Source organism: Tachypleus tridentatus, chromosome 4 (genome assembly GCF_004210375.1).
Source record: "Tachypleus tridentatus isolate NWPU-2018 chromosome 4, ASM421037v1, whole genome shotgun sequence".
NCBI classification, from domain to species: Eukaryota; Metazoa; Arthropoda; class Merostomata; order Xiphosura; family Limulidae; genus Tachypleus; species Tachypleus tridentatus.
Window position 1 is genome coordinate 71,101,586 of NC_134828.1, and position 19,586 is coordinate 71,121,171.

A 19,586-nucleotide genomic window follows, 5' to 3' on the forward strand; every position below is an offset into this window, starting at 1 on the left:
TCTTAAAAAATAAATCAAGATGGGAGATTACTCTAATGAGATTCAAAAAGCTGAACTCATCAACCAGTTAGAAGGCAGTTTAAGCCTTGAATCCGATTTTATTTAAGTAGGCTTTCTGAAGGGATTTACAACCTGTGCATCAATAATTGATTACAAATAAGAAAATAGGACAAAGAAAATGACAATATATTTAAAATTTTCAAAATATAAAATCAATTTTTGTTTATATAATTATTATTCAGTCTGTGCGCATGCTTATAGTTAGCGGAGAGACACGCAGAGACACTCAGCTTTGTTCTATGAAAGAGAGAACATGTTTTTGTTTTACTATTTTGGCGCAAGGTGGCGCCAGCGTTATGCAACAGCGAAAGTATTTTACATGGGTATCTCAATGTGCATGAGTTTGTTATGAGTTAAGTACTCACGGGAATACGGCCACACTTGTAACGATCTGCTAAAAAACGCACTTTTAGCAGCGAAGGTGCACCACATAAAAGTGACAAGCCATGCTCTATCAAATCCTGTTAAGACTTGCTGTGATGGGTGTTTGACAAATAGAAATCGAGAACAAAATATTGGGACTTTCAACTCACTTTCAATAGCCAGGTCGTTCCTATGTAAGTGAAGTATGGAGTGAAGAGGAAAGAATATAATCTTTTTTAATGACATCATAGTTTCCACAAGCATATAACATACGAATATCTCCGTTCTCTCAACCATTACATCATTTCCTTCTACCTTTCTCTTGACTCACGCTTAATCATTTTAAATAGAAGCCAGATGCATCTGATTATCTCTTACAAGTCTGTATTTCCCACCAGGGAATAACTCTTCAGGTCTAGGTTTTGCGATCAGTGGAGACTATTTCGAGGGTGAGATGTGGCTGCTTCTGGCAAGAAATATGTGCTGACGATTGTCCCGAGAAAAGCTGTATAAGCCGCTCAGAAATATCGCTTGTCGTGGAAATGGTAAGTTATTTAGCGACTCATTTGAACGTACTCTAGGTTCGATTTTTCAGAGTTCTAATTCAGTACTGTTTCCGCTTACAATGACTGTAAAGTTTTATAAAAATTCAGTTGTTTCACTTGATCTTCTCGTTCTTGGTCTAGAATGACCAGGGTTAAGATACTTCACTCGGAATATGGGGGTCGCAGATTCGAATAATCTTCTCACTAATCATGTTCGCCCTATCAGCTGTAGGAGCGTTATAATTATGGCGGTCAATCTCCCTATTCATAGGTAAAAGAGTAGCACAAAAGTTGACAATAAATGGTGATGACTAGCTGCCTTCCACTGTGTTTTACTGCTAAATTGTGGACGGTTAATATAAATAGCTCTCGTGTAGCTTCTCGCGAAATTCAGAACACATTAAATTATCTCGTTTTCATTATGAAAGCTAATACACAAGCTATTCTCCGATAGTTATCTCACCTTCGTAGGTATCCTTTGTTGGAACTGAATTGTAAGAAATCTTATTTATTATTATTGTCACATTAATCATATAGTGGTGATCTAATTTCAAGTGGCTTGTTGACATTGTTAAAAGTGTTATTTAATTTGGAGCAAATTTCTGGTGTGAACTCTTGTTCTTCGATATATGTTTTGCATTTAAAAGCGTAGCGGTGATCCAACATTCAAGTCCCTTTCCTCAGTGATACGTCTATAGGCTTACAGTTCTAGAAGCTGGGTTTCGATAATCGTGGTGGGCAGAGCACAGAAAGTCCTTTGTGTAGCTTTGTGCTTAACTTTAAACAATGACAACAATAATATCATATGTGAGATGTGAAAAATATTATATTGAGACAAGTAGGTAGGCACCTAGTCATCAGCACGCATTGTCAACTCTTAGACTACTCTTTTACCAACGAGGATTGTCTTCTCATTATAATGCCCCCACGGCTGAAAGGATAAGCAGGTTTGGTGTGACGGGGATTGGAGCCCGTGACCCTCAGATTATGAGTCGAGCGGCTAACCACCCACCTGGCTATGTCTGGTTGTGTGGTACAAGACTTTATGACTAGAGGGAATCCTAGTCTGCCTGGAAACATACAAAACTTTTCTGGTGTTTTAAACAGATATCTGAGAGAAACAGAGAAAGCCTGTGGCTTTTCTGTTTAACATTTACAGTAATAACGGCTTACTATAAAAATATAACTTAAGTACGCATAGCTACATTGAATAACTAGCTGATAAAACACATACATTTTAATGTATCAAGCATTTTGTTATTAAACAAAAATAAACAATTGTTACTTAACGTTATTTCATAAATAACAGAATTAAAATACGGTAATCAGGTTTATAAATGATTAAAAGTAGATTTGCTTGCATGTCTGCTGTTTATCATAACAAAACTAAAACTTTAATTCTTCTATTGTCCACTAGTAACTCAACCGTAACTCTTGAAGTTTTCAGCACTAAGAACCGGGTTTCTGTATCTGTAGTGGCTACAGCACAGATACCTTTGCGCTTAACAACAAATAAACTCCTTATGCTTCTTAGCTCACCCTCTCACACCCAGTCATACTGACACCCTTTTGTCCACCCAGTCAATCGGACACTCTTTTGTCACAAAAAGAGAGAGACTACAGCTTAGCTGATCTCATCTGCTTACCTTGAATAAACAATTTTTCTATCTTTCTCCACGTTAATCTACGTTCTTTTTAACTCATATATTCGTGTTTTCTTTAGCTAGCTATAGCTTAATTTTCATATATTCGGATTTTGTTTCAGTTAGCTCTAACTTATTTTTCACATATACAGCTGTTTGTCTTAGTTACCTCTAGCTCATTTTTTACATATTCGGCTGTTTCTTTTAGTTAGCTTTAGTTTATTTTTCACATATTCGGCTGTTTCTTTTAGTTAGCTTTCTTTTAGTTAGCTTTAGTTTATTTTTCACATATTCGGCTGTTTGTTTTAGTTAGCTGTATTCGGCAGTTTGTTTTGGATAGTTTAGTTATCGGTTGTTTGTTTTAGTTTATTTTTCACATATTCGGCAGTTTGTTTTAGTTAGCTCTAGTTTATTTTTCACATATTCGGCTGTTTCTTTTAGTTAGCTCTAGTTTATTTTTAATACTTTGAGCTATTTTTTTTAGTTATCTCTAGCTTATTTTTAATGCATTCGGCTGTTTGTTTTAGTTAGCTCTAACCGATTTTTGAAGAATAGGTACATGTAAAAGAATCAAATCTTAACCAGAAAAACAAAATAAACCTTTTTTAACAGTAAACATATGTTTATCCGTTTTTCTTCTAAATAATTAAATATAATCCAGCCGAGCGATGGAAGCGCATGTGCAAGACCATCACTAGGCTTCTTCTTTTCCGTTCTTTATTATTTTTCATCTTCCTTCCTTAAACAGACTTTAAGCCAGTTCGTTATTTCAAATAAATTGTATTCAACTCAATTTATTTTTGTTCTGTTGCTTTTATTAATGACATAAAGAAAAGGGGACATCCGTTTTAGGTGTTAACAACATAATTGTGACTTTAAATAACCACCCCCCTCCAAATTTGCTTTATTCATTTATTTTTATCAGTTCTACACACGAGAGTTTCCGCACCGAATGTTTACGTTATACAAAACTGACTGTATTTGAGCAGTACGAAAAACAAATGTGATTTAACACTCCTACGAAAAGTGGGGCCTAATAGGCCCCAGAGCAACTTGAAAGGTTATTAATATCAGGCTAATAATTTTGTATTTAAATGAAATTGCCATTTAAATCCATTAATGAATGGATTAACGAGATTCCCACTGTCCCAATCTACTATCTAGCGAAACCACAGCCAGGGGAACGGGCTTGGAGAAATCAGGACTAGCTAGAAACGTCTTTTCGTAGGAGTGTTAAGCTTTTTGTAAAAAACTAGACACACCTCACAAAACATTTGCGGTAGTTCCATGCTCCTTGCATGAATTTTGCTTATTATATTATTTTTACGCACACCATTTAAACCACATTTTATTGCCGGTATTACGTGTTAGAGTGATAGTTCTTTGTTCTACTAAAAAAAAATTACTCGTTTAGACAAACAAATCCACGCAGACATAAGTTTATTGAATAAAACTACATGTAAAGTGATACCCTTTATAATAGTGTACAGAGAATGACACGATTTTATGAGCTGAAACAATGAAACTCACAAAACTAAAAATAAAGCCCGAAGAAAAGAAAAATATAGTTTAAAGTTGATTATAGCAGTCTATAAAACGAATCGAAGCTATATTGTTCCAAAGTAAAGTAAATGTAAAGCTGCAAAAAAGAAATGAAGGCAAACTTAGTTGTACATGCAGAAAGGTCTGATTAAATGTTCGCAAAACGGTAAACCTAAATACGTCGAAAAAGCTCAAAGAAACTGTATTCAGTGTAACGCTAATGCTTTTATAAAGAAAATTACACTGTAATTAAACGTTGTTTGTGTGCAACACTTTACAAATAGATAAATAAATATAAGTTGAACTCAGAGCCAGTCATCACGTGGTGACAAGGGCATTGTGTCATCGTGTAGCACACTCGTTGCATTGAAAAGTTTGACCAATGAAAGAGCGGGCAAAATTATTCTGAATTGAAAAAAACAAACAACAAAAACAACGTGCAATCCGGACATATCGGACAAAGGCCTTTCTAACGATATGAGATTTGTAGCATTTGATTAAGAAATGTGCGATAAAAGTTCCGGACAGACAATCCAAGAGTGTCATTTATATGCATTATTGTATTCTTTTAGCTGTTTATAGATGCCATTACGGTAGATAGATAATGCTCATTAAAGCAGTAAAGGTAGGTAACCCTGGAACGAATAAACAAGAAAACTATAGCCATCATGTGGATAATTTCCAGGAAAACAGTCTATCCTTTTTTGTTCCTTCGGACAATTACATGCATAATACAAAGCAAAGCTTTCGACAGTATGTTCACGTGACTCGGCGTTAAACAAGTTAGTAACGTAATTATTTAACGTTAAAACAAAGATATATCCAAATGTTCTAACATAGATATATCTTCCCACTACAAGTGTGACTTACGTTTCTAAATGAAATCTAAACTATACGTGCTTGATATTTTGTTTTTAATCCTTCCATCCCATGTAAAAAGAGAACAAAAGTATTTTAATGGAGATTTCAAAATCTTGATAAAGTTCGGGAAGTAAAAATCCTAATTTCCAGCCATAAAACCTATAATCTCCAGAACACTCCCTGAAAGTAGAAAAGCTGTATGTTGGCTGCTAAGAATCACTCCAAATGAAATGTTAAATTATATACATGAAGCTCTAATATTCATGTACTGATGAGCCTTAAAAAGGTGAACCTGCAATCCGCAGCAAATGGTACGGCAAAGGAAAAAAAAATGTTTTATATATATATACAAATATATAATTTTAACGTTCTACACTGAAACTTATGTGCAATTTTCTGATTATAACATTTTTCTCTACTTTTTAATAGATGAAATGAAACTGTATTTTGAAACCTTGAGAGGTTTTACCCCCTCCTTTTTAGTTTCTACCACTGTGTATTCTGAGTCTGACAGGTTTCAAAGTATGTACATTTTTTGTAATATAGAATACAGGTTGTTTTTAATCCGATCTCATGTATAGAAACTGACTGTACCACGTTGGTTATGTATAACTCTGTTTCGTCTGTCTGTATTAACCATACTAATATAATGATTGGTACGTAGGTAGGGTATTCAGTGTCGTATTTATTTGGGATGTTTGTATTAAACCAAAACTAAAAGTCATGAAGTTTTTGATTATCTTTTACATATGTTTAGAAGTGGAATATATTATCATAGTCATAATTACATACTTAACAATATGGCATTCATTATCGCTAAATCTTGGCAAGTACGACCCACAAAAACAAATTGCTTAACCTTGGAAAACTTGAACATGGTAAGAAAAAAAAACATCGAATGTATCAGTATCGTTTATTAGAAGTGTGTGTGAATATTACTTAGCCATCCGTAACTTTTGAGGGCCTAGCATGACCAGGTAGTTGGACCGTTCTACTCGCAATCTGCGAGTCACAGGTTCGAATTCTCTTCCCATCAAACATGCTCGCCCTTTCAACCGTCGGGACGTTATCATGTCTCGATCAACTTAATCATTCATTGTTAAAAAAGAATCCCATAAGGTGGCGAATAGTGATGATGACTAGTTGCTTTTTCTCTAGTCTTTTACTGCTAATCTAGGGACGGCTAGCACAGATAATTTTCGTGTAGCTTTGCGCGCAATTCAAAACAAACCAAACCATAACGTTTGTCAAAGTTACCCAATTTGAATCGCTAACCTCAAGTACGTTAAATTTGGTTTTATGTAAGTTCAAAGTGAAAAATTCATTGACAGTTTCGTGTCGTTTGAAGAAATTAAAATCATTTGTTTAATTTTAATTAACAAAGAAAGATTTTGATTGCTTATAGTACAATATTGTTTTAACTAATGTTGATCATTGATGAAAGTTCATTTCATATCAGCAATGTAAATTATGATAGGTTTATTAAAGATTGTATAGGCATAAGGAAGCCGTAAAGCCAGTCATGGCATTCATAACTATACTTCATGTATTCAAATTTACTTTTTTTAATTGTATACATTACATCACGTATATACAATATTTGTATTCAAATGGCTCAAAATTCAATATCATAACATTAAATTTTCAAAACGTTTCTAGGGATGCATGTGCCTAGACCTCTTTGAAGTGGAATTCCTTTCGCACTTCGTGTGTCACATTGTTTAGCAGTGGCAATGGTTTGACCATTTCAAAATTGCTTTCTACGGTAATGTATGTTAACTGGCATGGCCAGGTGGTTAAGGCACTCGACTCGTAATCTGAGGGTCGCGGGTTCGAATCCCCGTTACACCAAACATGCTCGATCTTTCAACCGTGGGGGCGTTATAATCTGGCGGTCAATCCCACTATTCGTTGGTAAAAGAGTAGCCCAAAAGTTGGCTATGGGTAGTGATGACTAGCTGCCTTCCTTTTAGTCTTACACTGCAAAATTAGGGACGGCTAGTGCAGATAGCCGTCGTATAGCTTTGAGCAAAATGAAAAAAAAACAACAACAAATAAACATTTGTTGAAAATTGAAAATTTTAGAATGTAAGTTTTCGGTATTTTTCAAAAAAAAAAAATATAAAAAGTAGCCACTCGTGTATGTAGTTAATGGAATCATTATTCAGAATCATTTTCGTCCAACACGTTACAATTAAAACCATATCTATTCAATACAATCACCTTTTTTTCGATAGTTAATAGAACTGTTTTATTCCTGTCCACTACTTATTTGTACCCACTTCTAAGATTCTTGATGTTTTATTCGCTTCTCGATGTGTGTATTTAACTGCTCTTGCCTGTAGTCTAGTCTTATTGTCAGCATAAATCCTTAATAGGAATTTAACCAAAGGTGTGATCAGAAACCTATCTATTCAAATCGAATAATGACTGAAGTTTTATAAGTTAGTGTTCAGTTTTTGTTTCATAAATTTCTATATAACCTCCTAACCTTGCAGTTTATGGTTGTGACAATAACTCATAAAATAAGATATAACCTTTACTACTGCATCGTGCTTTTTAGAAAAAGAAAGAAGCAACTCAGTTGTTTAGATATTTATGTCTAACTTAATTGTTTTGTAAGTTTATTCGTATTTTTATCAAAGTTATCTTTTTTACTGTAGCACATTTTATCCTGCTGACTTGTAGTTTCTATCCTACCTGTTCTATTTCAGTTTGTCTCTGTTTTATGTGAAAAATTTCGTAAATAATGAAGCAATTGGAGAGATTCTGAGTCGATTGTTTATTGAAGCTTAAAGTTACACAATGGTCTGCGTACACTGTGCCAGTCACAGGGGCCGAACTCTTAATTTTAGGTTATAAGCCTTTAAACTGATCACAGAGTCATCACATGAATAACATGTATGGTGTTTTTTTCCATATGAATGGTCCATGTTTAGCTTTATTATTATGTGTGGGATTTACACTGCGTTTTACTTTTTTCTCATATGATTTGTTTCTTTGTTTTTATTTTGCACAAAACTACCCGAGGGCCATCTGCGTTAGCCGTTCATAATTTACTAGTCGTAGACTAAAAGGAAACCAGCTAACCAACACCACTTATCGCCAACTCTTGAACTACCCTTTTGCCAACGAACAGTGAGATTGACCGTCACATAATAACTCTGTCGTAGATAAAAGGGTGAGCATATACGGTGACGCGGATTTAAACCCGCAGCTGACGAATCGAGCGCCCTAAATACTAAACTGTGTGAGGCTCTCTTATCGTATAAATGCTTCCTTTTGTGTCATTGGCCAGAAATGGCTAAACGTTAGTGACAAGAGTGGAACCCGCTACTGGTTACGACTCCCTCTTTTCTGATAGGCTTAATACACGCTACAGTTTTTCTTTTGTACACGAATATTCCCTGCCTTGTCAGTTTACTTGAAGTATAAATGAAGTTCTAAGAGCTAAGTTATAAGATACAAATACAAGTATCGATGTTGAATGCCTAACGTACGAAAGATTTTTCTCTTTGTTGGACAATATTAAAATATAACAATTATTCTGTAACTAACTATGTTATAAAAGTGAAAATATTATTAAACAATGCGACGCTTTGATTACTTCTTAGCATTTACTTTACAAATTGTTACGGTAAATTGGATAAATCGTGGAGAATTATTAGAAGTTATTTTTGTGGTTTTCATGGGAGAGATATACATATACTTTAATAGAAAAGGGTAATAAAAGTTTCAAAATCGTAAAACTTGTTACACGTTTCTAAAAAACTACAGAAACTTTATCGTTAAAAATAATTTTATACTTCCAGGAAATAAGATAATTTTTGTGTCGAAACCATTTTAAAAAAATGTTAATTAAGAAAAACACACAAAAAACGTGAGTAGGTATTAAGAAAGTAACTTCAGTTTCTTGTTTTTATATCAAGATGTCCTGATGGTTATTCTGTTAAGGTTATTCTCTTTCAACTTATACTGATAATTCAAATTATAATAATCCATATACATTATTTTATATTTATTATAAGTAAAATCCATTTGTCCAACTAGCTAGATGATTTAAATATTTTCGAGATGGTAAAATAAAATGAAACTATGGTTCCTTTAGAAGAAAATGAAAAAGGGTTAACATAGGTCTTTCTTTCTTTTTACCTGTCTGTTCTTGATTAAATGTATACAGTAGTGTGCAAATTTATTAGAATACCTCAACAATTGCAGTTTCGTGATATTTGCATACACAATAACTATTAGATTGATACAGAAATTAACTCCTAGTTATTGGAAATTATTCTTAATCGTATAGATTTTAATACCGACATTTAGTGTAGCCATTCTTGGCATCAACAACAACAGCTTGATATTTCTGTGGAGTTATTGCTATGTATTGTTTTTTGTTTTTTAATTGTAGTTTCCTTTCATTCCATTTCTATTAAATCTGTATCCAAAAGGTACTTTTGTCAAGCATTGTGGCCATTTCATTTGCTGGAGATATCTTCTTGAAATATAACATTCTGCTTAATCGTTTTATTTCCAGAGGATATAACATGATGGACTAATGTAGTATTTATGCTGATCTATGAAACTTATGAAGATGGTGAATATCATTTGCAAATATCGTACTCCAAACCTTCACAGAACTTGATAGTTCACTCAAGACAGTCCTTTATTATCTCTCATTAACTCTATGACGACCACATCCACGCCGGTTGGAAACAAATAATTAAGATTGTATGTCCAAAGCACTTTGTGCCACATTTCCAAAGACAATGATACATGTTCTTCAACAATAGCTTTGTTATATTCTCTTTGAATAGTAAGTGCTTTCTTGCCACTACTTTTCTTCACCAATAGTCACATTTCTCCAGTGTTCTTGAAACTGTACTTCTTGAAACTTCATATCTGCGTGACTTGTTAGTGTTGATGCCAAATACAATATTCTCACAGTTTTCCTTGAATTTTTCTGGGAAATGATATTTTAAGCATCTGACCCCCCCCCCCCCCCCCCCCAATCAACAGTTTTTTGTTGTGTAATAAGGTTGATTTCCTTTTATCTGTCCAAATGTATAATTCACAGTAACTGGTGATTATCTGAGGTATTGTGTAAGTTTTCTGGCACCTTAACCACATGACGTAAATATTTTACTCTATGAAAGGGTGTTAATTTTTTTGGCTTGATATTTTAATATCAACATCACATTGTATTAGCTGCACAGAACGGTTTGAAAAGAAAACAACACCTTATACAACTACATGTACCTGCTTGAAAAACATTGAGAGTGAAAATCTCAAATTTATGTCTTTGTTGACTGGTACAGGAACTAAAGGTAGCCATGAAACTTTGTAGAATTGACGGCAACTGCCTGTTGTGGAGACACAAGTGTAGAGGACGACGTTTCGAAAATCTTCCGCCTTTCGTCTTCAGGTCAGACCTTCGAAACGTCGTCCTCTACACTTGTGTCTCCACAGCAGGCAGTTGCTATCCATTCTACAAAGTTTCGTCATGAATACTTTGCCTAAACAATCTATAAAAAAAAAAGGTAGCCATCTTTGACAACATTTCACTGTTTTATACTTAGATTATAAACCTTGAAAATATCTTTTAAAATCTGCTGCACTTAATCTTTAGTAGCTATATCTATATATTGCTTTTCTCTGATTTTTTAAAATTAATTAATTATTGTTGTTGTTTGAATATAAGCACAAAGCTACTTAACGGGCTATCTGTACTCTTTCACTACAGGTAGCAAAACCCGGATTCTAGTGTTGTAAATCTGCAAACATGACGCTGTGCCACCGGTAGCTAAATTAATTAATTGTGTGTCATATTAGACCATGAATAATGTAATAAAATGAGCAATTTGCCTATTTTGTATAATTGTTGTACCAACGTCTCGAAGCTTACACCAAAGGGATCCTTAGCACATAGAAAACTTCGTACAATTAGCACTTATCATACAATTATATTAATGTACTTACTATACAATCAGCTTATTATACTCTTTTTATTTTTATTATTATTGTTTCTTTCAAATACAGGTCTCAGTTTCGATCTAATGTTAGTAGTTAATGAAAAGTGAACGTTGATTTGTAACTAAATGTGACTAAACCATAATCCATTTCAATGTGTAGTTACTGTGAGACGTGCATAACGTATTCATAAATACTATATTTACAGTTCCATATTCGTTATTTCTATCATCGCATAAGTGTTAAATAAATTCTGCGGTTATAACACTATTACTACGGCAAAACATATACCAATATTTACCTAGATTGAAAGTAATATTTCAGGTACATGGACAGTAGTTTTAAGACAACCTTCACTATAGCTGGTAACGTTGATTTTGTCTTTTGTAATCGAAACCTTCAGATTATGTCTGGTCTATAATCCACATTCATCAAGGAATATTTACAATTAACACTGTAAGTCTTTAAAAATATATAGCACCATATAGTGTACACAATGTAATTCTTCTCTCATCACCATACCTATATATTCCCACAAGATATGAACATGGAACCTAATTGTAATTTGATTCGCCATATTGGCCGTTGAATAAGACCCACATAAAAAATACTGGATAAACACAGTTCTAAAATAAGAGACTCTCTTATAGTGGTGGTCTGAATATTATGTGTATGCATTGCGTACTCAGAGCACAAGCCGTCTGATTTCTAATGAAATAACTTGTTTTAGTTTCCAGATACTTCACAGACGGCGCTCTGATCTAAGTTGATAACATTAAAGTAGAATTAAGCTAATAAATCACTTGAAGTATCAGTGTATTCTCAACACCAAGGAAACATTATTTTAATAAATAATGGTAGATGTTTACTCTAAAAACAAGAATTAATTTGAATAATAATATAGGAGCTGTAGGAGTATTACTACTAAAAAGTAGTTCCACATTTAACTATATAATCAGTTTGTATGACTATACATTAATATGGATATGTACTGTAGATGAAATGAGAGATAAAGCTAGTTGTCATGGAGACATTGTCATTTTAACAACTTGGTGTTTATTTTCTCCAAAAAGGTGTGGTGCCATTAAGATAAACATAGCATAGCCATAACTACTAAGTCCTAAAATATACGCACGCATATAGCCGTTATCGATATGTCTGTAAATTCTCGCATTAACAGCATACATTATATAGTTAATAATAAATCCTTCCCCGTTGGCTTTAAACGGAAATTCCAATGTACAACGCTTCCTGGAGTTTATAATACTTAACAGCTGCCACAGTTACAGTAATCAGGCGAAACAAGAAGAGTTTACGTACCATTAAATGGTAATGGTATGAGTGTCAGTGGCATTTAGTCTACTTTTTCATATCTAGTCTGGCACGGCCTGGTGGTTAAGGCACTCGACTCGCAACCTGCAGGTTGTGGCATCGAATACATTTCAGCCTAGAGTGCATTAAAAAGTGGCAGACAATCGTAATTTTGTTGGTAAAGAGCAACCCAAGAGTTGGCGATGGGTTGCGTAGACTAGCTGCGTTCTTTCAAATTTATCTCTTCAAAATTCGGGACTGAACGGCTAGACAGGTAGCTCTCGAGTATCTTTGCGCGAACTTCAACAAAACAAACATATCTTAATTTGTTGATAATATGCTGAAAAATGGAATACTCCTGAGAATGTTGCTTCAAGTCATTGACTCAGTTACCCAAGATCAGTCTCTCTGTGGTCCGATCAACTCTGAAGCGTATTATGAAATAAAACATTAAATCTCATGCCAAATCCACCATCCAGAACTTGAATGAAAATTTGGTCTGTAGGCCAACATATCCATTGTGTGTTTTAAGTTCTGTGCTGCTGAATTTTATTAATGGACTGCAACCTACAAAACATCCACAGCTCTTATAGTAAGGTATATTCATCTCTTGTTAAGTTTGGAGCTATGAAATTTGAAAGAAAAGCAATGAAAAATTATTGTAACTTGTTTGTTTTCAGGAGCTGTGATAGCCCTTTGTGGTCATAAGCAGGAATATTTGTGAGCCCCACTAAAAAAAAAATACCAACTTCATTTTCCCATTAACCAAAATAATAAACAAATAATACACTTATTATAAAAGTCATTTGCACTACAATGTAACACTGTTACGTCGCTATCTTTTGAAATTATGAACACATTGTTTCCTTCTTTTAGCAGCCAATCAGCGAACTCACTGACGCCTTGTTACTATAGATTCTAAACGTCACACCATTACTGAGTGGCCCCTCAGTGGTACAGAGGTATTTCTACGGACTTACAACGTTATAAACCGGCTTTCGACACTTGTAGTAAGAAGAGCACATATAGAACACTGTGAAGCTTTGTGCTTAACTTCAAACAACGTTACTAAATGGTGTTTCGGATAGATTTCATAAAAAGATTTCATAATTTGTTTCTCAAATTATTACAATACTGAAACAAGCATCAAATTTCTGAATAAATGGATTATGTTTTTAAAAAATCAAATTCCTATTCACTAGAGGACTCTCGTGTTACTCAAGCCCTAAGCAAGCAGTTGTTTAACCTACTTATGTTTAACACCGCCAGTGTTTGCTTCAAGTAAACAGATCTGAATTTGATGGCAATTTTGAAACCGCTTTATATACGAACTGCCATCCTAACCGCGAGTAAATCATGAAGTAGTGTTATTGTGAAGGCCTGTTTATTTAACAAGTGTTCATTATTAAATAGGTCCCCTGCTGGTACAGCGGTAAGTCTACCGATTTACAACGTTAAAAGTCGGGAGTTAGATTCCCCTCGGCGGACTCAGCAGATAGCCCAATATGGTTTTGCTATAAGAAAAACACACACACATTATTAAATAGAGTGATAAAGGCCTAACAAAACAATATGTTTTAAATTAATAAGCAAACACAACTGAGCAGTCAATATTAGGATTACTGCTTTAAAACAGACAGTCGCTCTAAAGGTATATACTGTATAGCTATGTTGTTTTTGTTTACTTCAGAAGCACTTTATCCAAGAGATTTTCAAACTTTAAAAAGCCACAGACCTCTTACTTATGAAACCTCAATTCTTTATCTACCTGTTAAGCCTCGTTAGAAGTCGTGTCTGCTTCCTTTTCTGTCATAAGTACATATACACGGAGAAATTGATATACGTACGAATATTTCTTGTTTTGGTTGCTCGGGTGTGTAATTGTGTGGAGAAGACCGAATACCAGATGATTCATGGTTTTGAAAAATACACATGGCTCCTGACAGGTTAATACCCAATAATAGAAATAAACTGCGCTTACCCTTTATCTTTTTGAGCTTTGTTTTGGACACGTATCGTTATAGAACTGGTAAGAGATAGTTTTACTACATCATTCTAATTCCTCCGTTATAATACTGGTAAGAGATAGTTGTACTACATCATTCTGTTATAAGACTGGTAAGAGATAGTTGTACTACATCATTCTGTTATAAGACTGGTAAGAGATAGTTTTACTACATCATTCTCATTCCTCCGTTTGTTTCTTTATTTTTTCTTACTTTCTATACCTTCAATGTTTTAAAATATATATCCGCTGTTTCATGAACTTTCTTCATACAAAATAACGTGATCTTACGCATCAGTCATTCATTTGTGTTGATATATCTGATATGTATTTCACCAATATGAGTGCGCACCGTAATATTATGGCATGTGCAAGTAATGGTCTATGGCGTGTATGATGTGCATTCTCTTCATTTATGGTATGTTTACACATTGTGAGTGTGCATGTATCATGTATACTTTAGTTTGAAATCATATTAGGCTAATGTAGTGTGAGTTATGGTTGTGTGCATATACCAAAGGTTGATAAATGAGTTAATTAATTTAATTAATTACTTCATATAGTAGGGCAATACCTAGCACTAGCATGTGATATCTGTACTATTATTCTATTTGGTGTACTTATAACTATGGTAAGTTTGTTTGTTATGCAGCTAAAATTGTTAAATACTTTAGTCAGACAGTGAGATTGAGAAATGTTGTGATTTTTTTGTATTTGCTCTGCTGTGTGTTTCTCGTGTGGTTGTGTGTGGGGTTTATCACATAAAGTGTCTCTCAAGCACGTTTGAGGATTTATTATTTAGTTGTTAAGAGTAACTAGTTTGTATTGCGTGTGTTATGTGTCCGCTCCATTCCTAATATAAGTACTACCGTACTTGATAATAAGGATATATTCTATACAAATAACGAAATGGAGATTTTAAATCATCACACGCTGACTGGTTTTAGTTCTGAGATACAGAGTTGTATGTAAACCTAAATCACAGACCAAGTAATTCTTTTATGCGTGAGGTATATAGAGCTATGCGGATGGTAACCTTCACCACCGTCCTAGCTAAGATGATGAAAGCTGACATTATTCAGATGGACATTGTACGGATTTTATTTATTGATGTCAGTCTGTTCAGTTTAGTTTAGCAGGTCACCTACTTGTTTGTTTGTAATTAAGTACAAAGCTACATAATGTGCTATCTGTACTCTGTTTACCGCAGGTATCGAAACCCGAATTCTATCGTTGTAAGTGCGCAGACATACCGCTGTGCCTCTGAGAGGTAGCATTTTACCTATCGAGATGTGGAGAAAATATCGATTTTAACTGGAGAATTCGATAGCTGCAAACTCTCTTTCTCGGAATGTATGTGTGTGTTTTCTTATAGCAAATCTTGGGCAATCTGCTGAGCCCACCGAGGGGAATCGAACCCCTGATTTGAGCGTTGTAAATCCGGAGACTTAACGCCGTACTAGCGGAGGGCTTCCTCGGAATGAAAGTGTTTTTTTGTTTGTTTTTTTCGTATAGCAAAGCCACAAAGGGCTATCTGCTCAGCCCACCGAGGGGAATCGAACCTCTGATTTTAGCGTTGTAAATCCGGAGACATACGGAATGAAAGATAATAAAGTTATGTGTTTGTGTGTGTATACTAAATGAAATACCTTGTTCAGACTTCATACGGGAACAAATAAGAAATTAAAATATCTATTGGAAAATAAATAGCAGTTCACATGGTTCGTTCGGTTGAAATACATAGTCGTTAAACCTCATCCTTTTATTCCTTTATGACATATTTCTGACACTTGATATTTCCCCACAGTGGTATACCTGCAGACTTACATCACTAAAAACTGAGTTTCGATACCCATGGTGGGCAGAGCACAGATAGCTCACTGTGTAGCTTTGTGCTTAATTGTGGAAAAACGAACACTTGATCTACATAGTAAATTTATAATAGTTTTATCTAACTGGTTTTACCTATAATATGATATTGACGCTCTTCAAACGTGAATAGAATTATTCTTAAAATTATGCAATCAATGAAATTCTAGTTTTGTGTATTTATTTATTTTTATTTGTTTTCTTTTGTAATTTTTTTTTTCTCGCGACCAGATACAAAACTGGCACCCTAATTACCTGTGGTAACAAGCTGTATTGAAGTCGCTTCCGTAAAGAATATTAGCTATGACGTAATAGCCCGGCGGTATACACCTAGGTAATAGGCGTAGCCGGATCTCTTGATGTCAACAGTTGAAGGTTTTTACGTAGCAAGTTCTAAAAGTGGACAGGTGGGAACCTAAGCTGACAAAATAAAAAATAATTGCGAAAGATTAGCTACGTTCTAGGTAGTAGTTCGATTATTTGTAATATAACTATCTCTGTTGATTTATAGAAGCGTAAAAGTTAATATATTTTGAGATAAACACATAATCGTTCCTTCTGTTGTTTTTTTCTTAGAACAATTCCAAACAATAAACTATCTGCACCATGTCTACCGCAGTTATAAGGCCTTAATCTTATCGATTACTGGGGGCGGTGGGGTGGTTCCAAAGATAGCCAGATGGCAGATTGACAGATAGGTAAATAAAACAGTAGAGAAATTATATTTATAAAATGACCTAGTTTACTTTTTTATTGTTTCGGAACATTGGTCTAAAAGGGAAAAAAAAACCCACTTCGTCTGGCCAAGGATGAAGTATGTGCATGTGTTTTTCTTATAACAAAGCCACATCGGACTATGCTGTATCCATCGAGGGGAATCGAACCCCTGATATTAGCGTTGTAAATCTGTAGACTTAATGCTGTCCCAGCAGAGGACTGGTCGAATGAAATCACTTCATTCCATCAAATACATTTTTGCAAAATGATAAATTAATACAATTTTGTAAATCTTCTAATACTAAGCACTGGAGAAAGAATTAATTAAATCTTGAAAACAAGTGTTCAATGTAAATAAAAACACACGTGTATTAAAAAAGCTTTATATTAATTTTCAACTTTGAGGCAAAACCTCTTCGTCAGGCAGTTTTACTTCATAATTTGGTTTAAATGTGCTGACGAAGGCCTTTTGCCCGAAAGGTTGAAAAATTAATATTGTTCATTTGTTTGTTTATGAATTTCGCGCAAAGCTACTTGAGGCCTATCTGCACTAGCCGTCCATAATTTAGAAGTGTAAGGCTAGAGAAAAGGCAACTAGTCATCACCACCCACCACTACTCTTTTACCAACGGATAGTGGGATTGACCGACCTATATAACATTCCCACGACTGAAAGGACGAGCATGTTTGGTGTCACGGGGATTCGATCCCGCGACCCTCAGATTGTGAGTAGATTGCCTTGACCAACTGGCCATGCATGGCCAAAAAATTAATATAAAGGTTTAGTCACAGACGTGTGTTTTCACTTATTTTGAACCCAATTTTTCTCATTATTTTTCCGCGTTCTGCAGTTTTCTTTACTGTGTGGTTTTAAAATAAAAACACACATTAAGAGTATCAAAAGATTTTTGTAAAATAAGTAAAAATTACCTGAAGTTACATTTAGAGAGTGTAACAATAAGTACTACACTTCACTGAAAATAAAAGGAAATTGGAAGAGTGTGAAATGCATTTTAATTCTTGTAATAAACGACCTTTTCACACCAAATATTATAACATCATCATCATTATAACACCAAATATCATTATTTTGTTTAATTAGTTTTTCATTGTTTCGTTTAACAGATTTTTAGAAGCGTTTCTTTAAAACACAAACCGTAATTGGCAGTACAAACTTCAGTGACTGACATTATACGTAATAAAGATTATTGTTGAAGAAACAATATTGTTAAAAATATATTTTGTTACCTACTGTAACCAAAAATTCCTATTGAAAACAATGAAATAACAGAAATTAAGATTTTTTGCTGTCTTTCAAAACAGTTATGTATATTAACCTTGAATAATTTGTAAAGACGAAACGTTGGCTTAAATAAAAATATATTATTTTATATTTATCTGGAGTGTAAAGTTTGTTTTCTCTTAACTTTTATCAGAACAAATTAAGACTTTAAAAAGTTATTATTGTTATAATTATCAGTATAATGACCTATCACTGTTCATCTGTTGTTGTAGTTGTGAGATGAGAACTTCTTTACATTTCCTATCAGTGTATTTGGTGTTTTTGTTAAGAAAATTTACAGAGAATGGTGGATTCACGTCAGAAGTTATCAAGCCATGACTAGTTAGAAAAATAATATTTTCAACTGCACTTTTTTCATGATGTTGTTTGTAAAGACAATCACCATAAGCTTCTCTTATTGTGTCTAGGATTTTTCTGGTTTCATCAACGTGCTCATGTTGACAGTAAGTAAACAACAATGGAAGGAAGACATCCATCTTTAGATTGTAAACACATTTCTGTAAGACAGTTCACTTTATTGCACTGCAGGGTAGTGCACTGAGATTTTGAAATTTAACTTAGAGCTGAGCCTGAGTCATTCTTTAACTTCAGTATGTAGTTCAGATTTATTAGTCATGGTTTTCTTGGACACGGTTTCGTCAGTCAGATATGCTGTAAAAAAGTGATTTTGAGTTTTCTCAGAAAAACGTATATTTGCACCACTTTTAAAAGTATGGATAGTTTATTTATTGAACTATCTGTTTCAAGCAGAACACTGAACGTCTGTTAATAGTTTTGAGGTGTTTACATTGAATGTAGCACGTCTTATATTGGAGAAAGAGTTCGGATAAGAGTTTTGAATCTGGCCCGATTACGCCCGGGTAACGAAGATAAAGAAGTCTGTTTAAGTTCGACTATGTTTATATAAAAGTGAAAATAATTTCCAACTCAGCTCAAGCATGTTCCAGCGAATTAAGGTGTCGCCGTAATCAGATCCGGATCCGTTTGACCGTCTTTGGTATACATCGAAATCGACAGGTTACAGACCGCCAAATACCCACACCTCCTCCCTCCATGGTGGCCTATAAGCACGTCTGCGAGGCTTGTAACGCCAAAAGCCTTTGTCATCCCTGCAACTGTCTTGGGAACAACGTTATAAATGTTTCCTTTCTGAAAATAAATTATTAAGTCTGAACCCTATTTTACTAAAAGCAGGCCCGGCAAGGCCAGGTGGGTTAAGGCATTCGACTCGTAATCCGAGGGTCGCATGTTCGAATTCTCGTCAAGCCAAACATGCTCGATCTTTCAGCCGTGAGGGCGTTATAATGTGTTAGTCAATCCCACTTTTCGTTGGTAAAACAGTAGCTCAAGAGTAGCTAGCGTAGATAACCCTCGTGTAGCTTTGTTTCAAAACAAACAAA

General features: G+C 34.4%; 1 protein-coding gene across 1 annotated transcript in view; it reads left to right on the top strand.

The window, feature by feature from the left end:
• The first annotated feature begins 425 nt into the window (after nt 1-425).
• Nucleotides 426-19,586, top strand: part of LOC143249400 (zinc finger protein basonuclin-2-like) — a 71,799-nt gene continuing 52,638 nt past the window's right edge. The window contains exon 1 of the mRNA XM_076499191.1: nt 426-968. Coding sequence (XP_076355306.1) covers nt 966-968 — 3 coding nt within the window. The 5' untranslated portion in view covers nt 426-965. The remainder of the gene's footprint in view (nt 969-19,586) is intronic.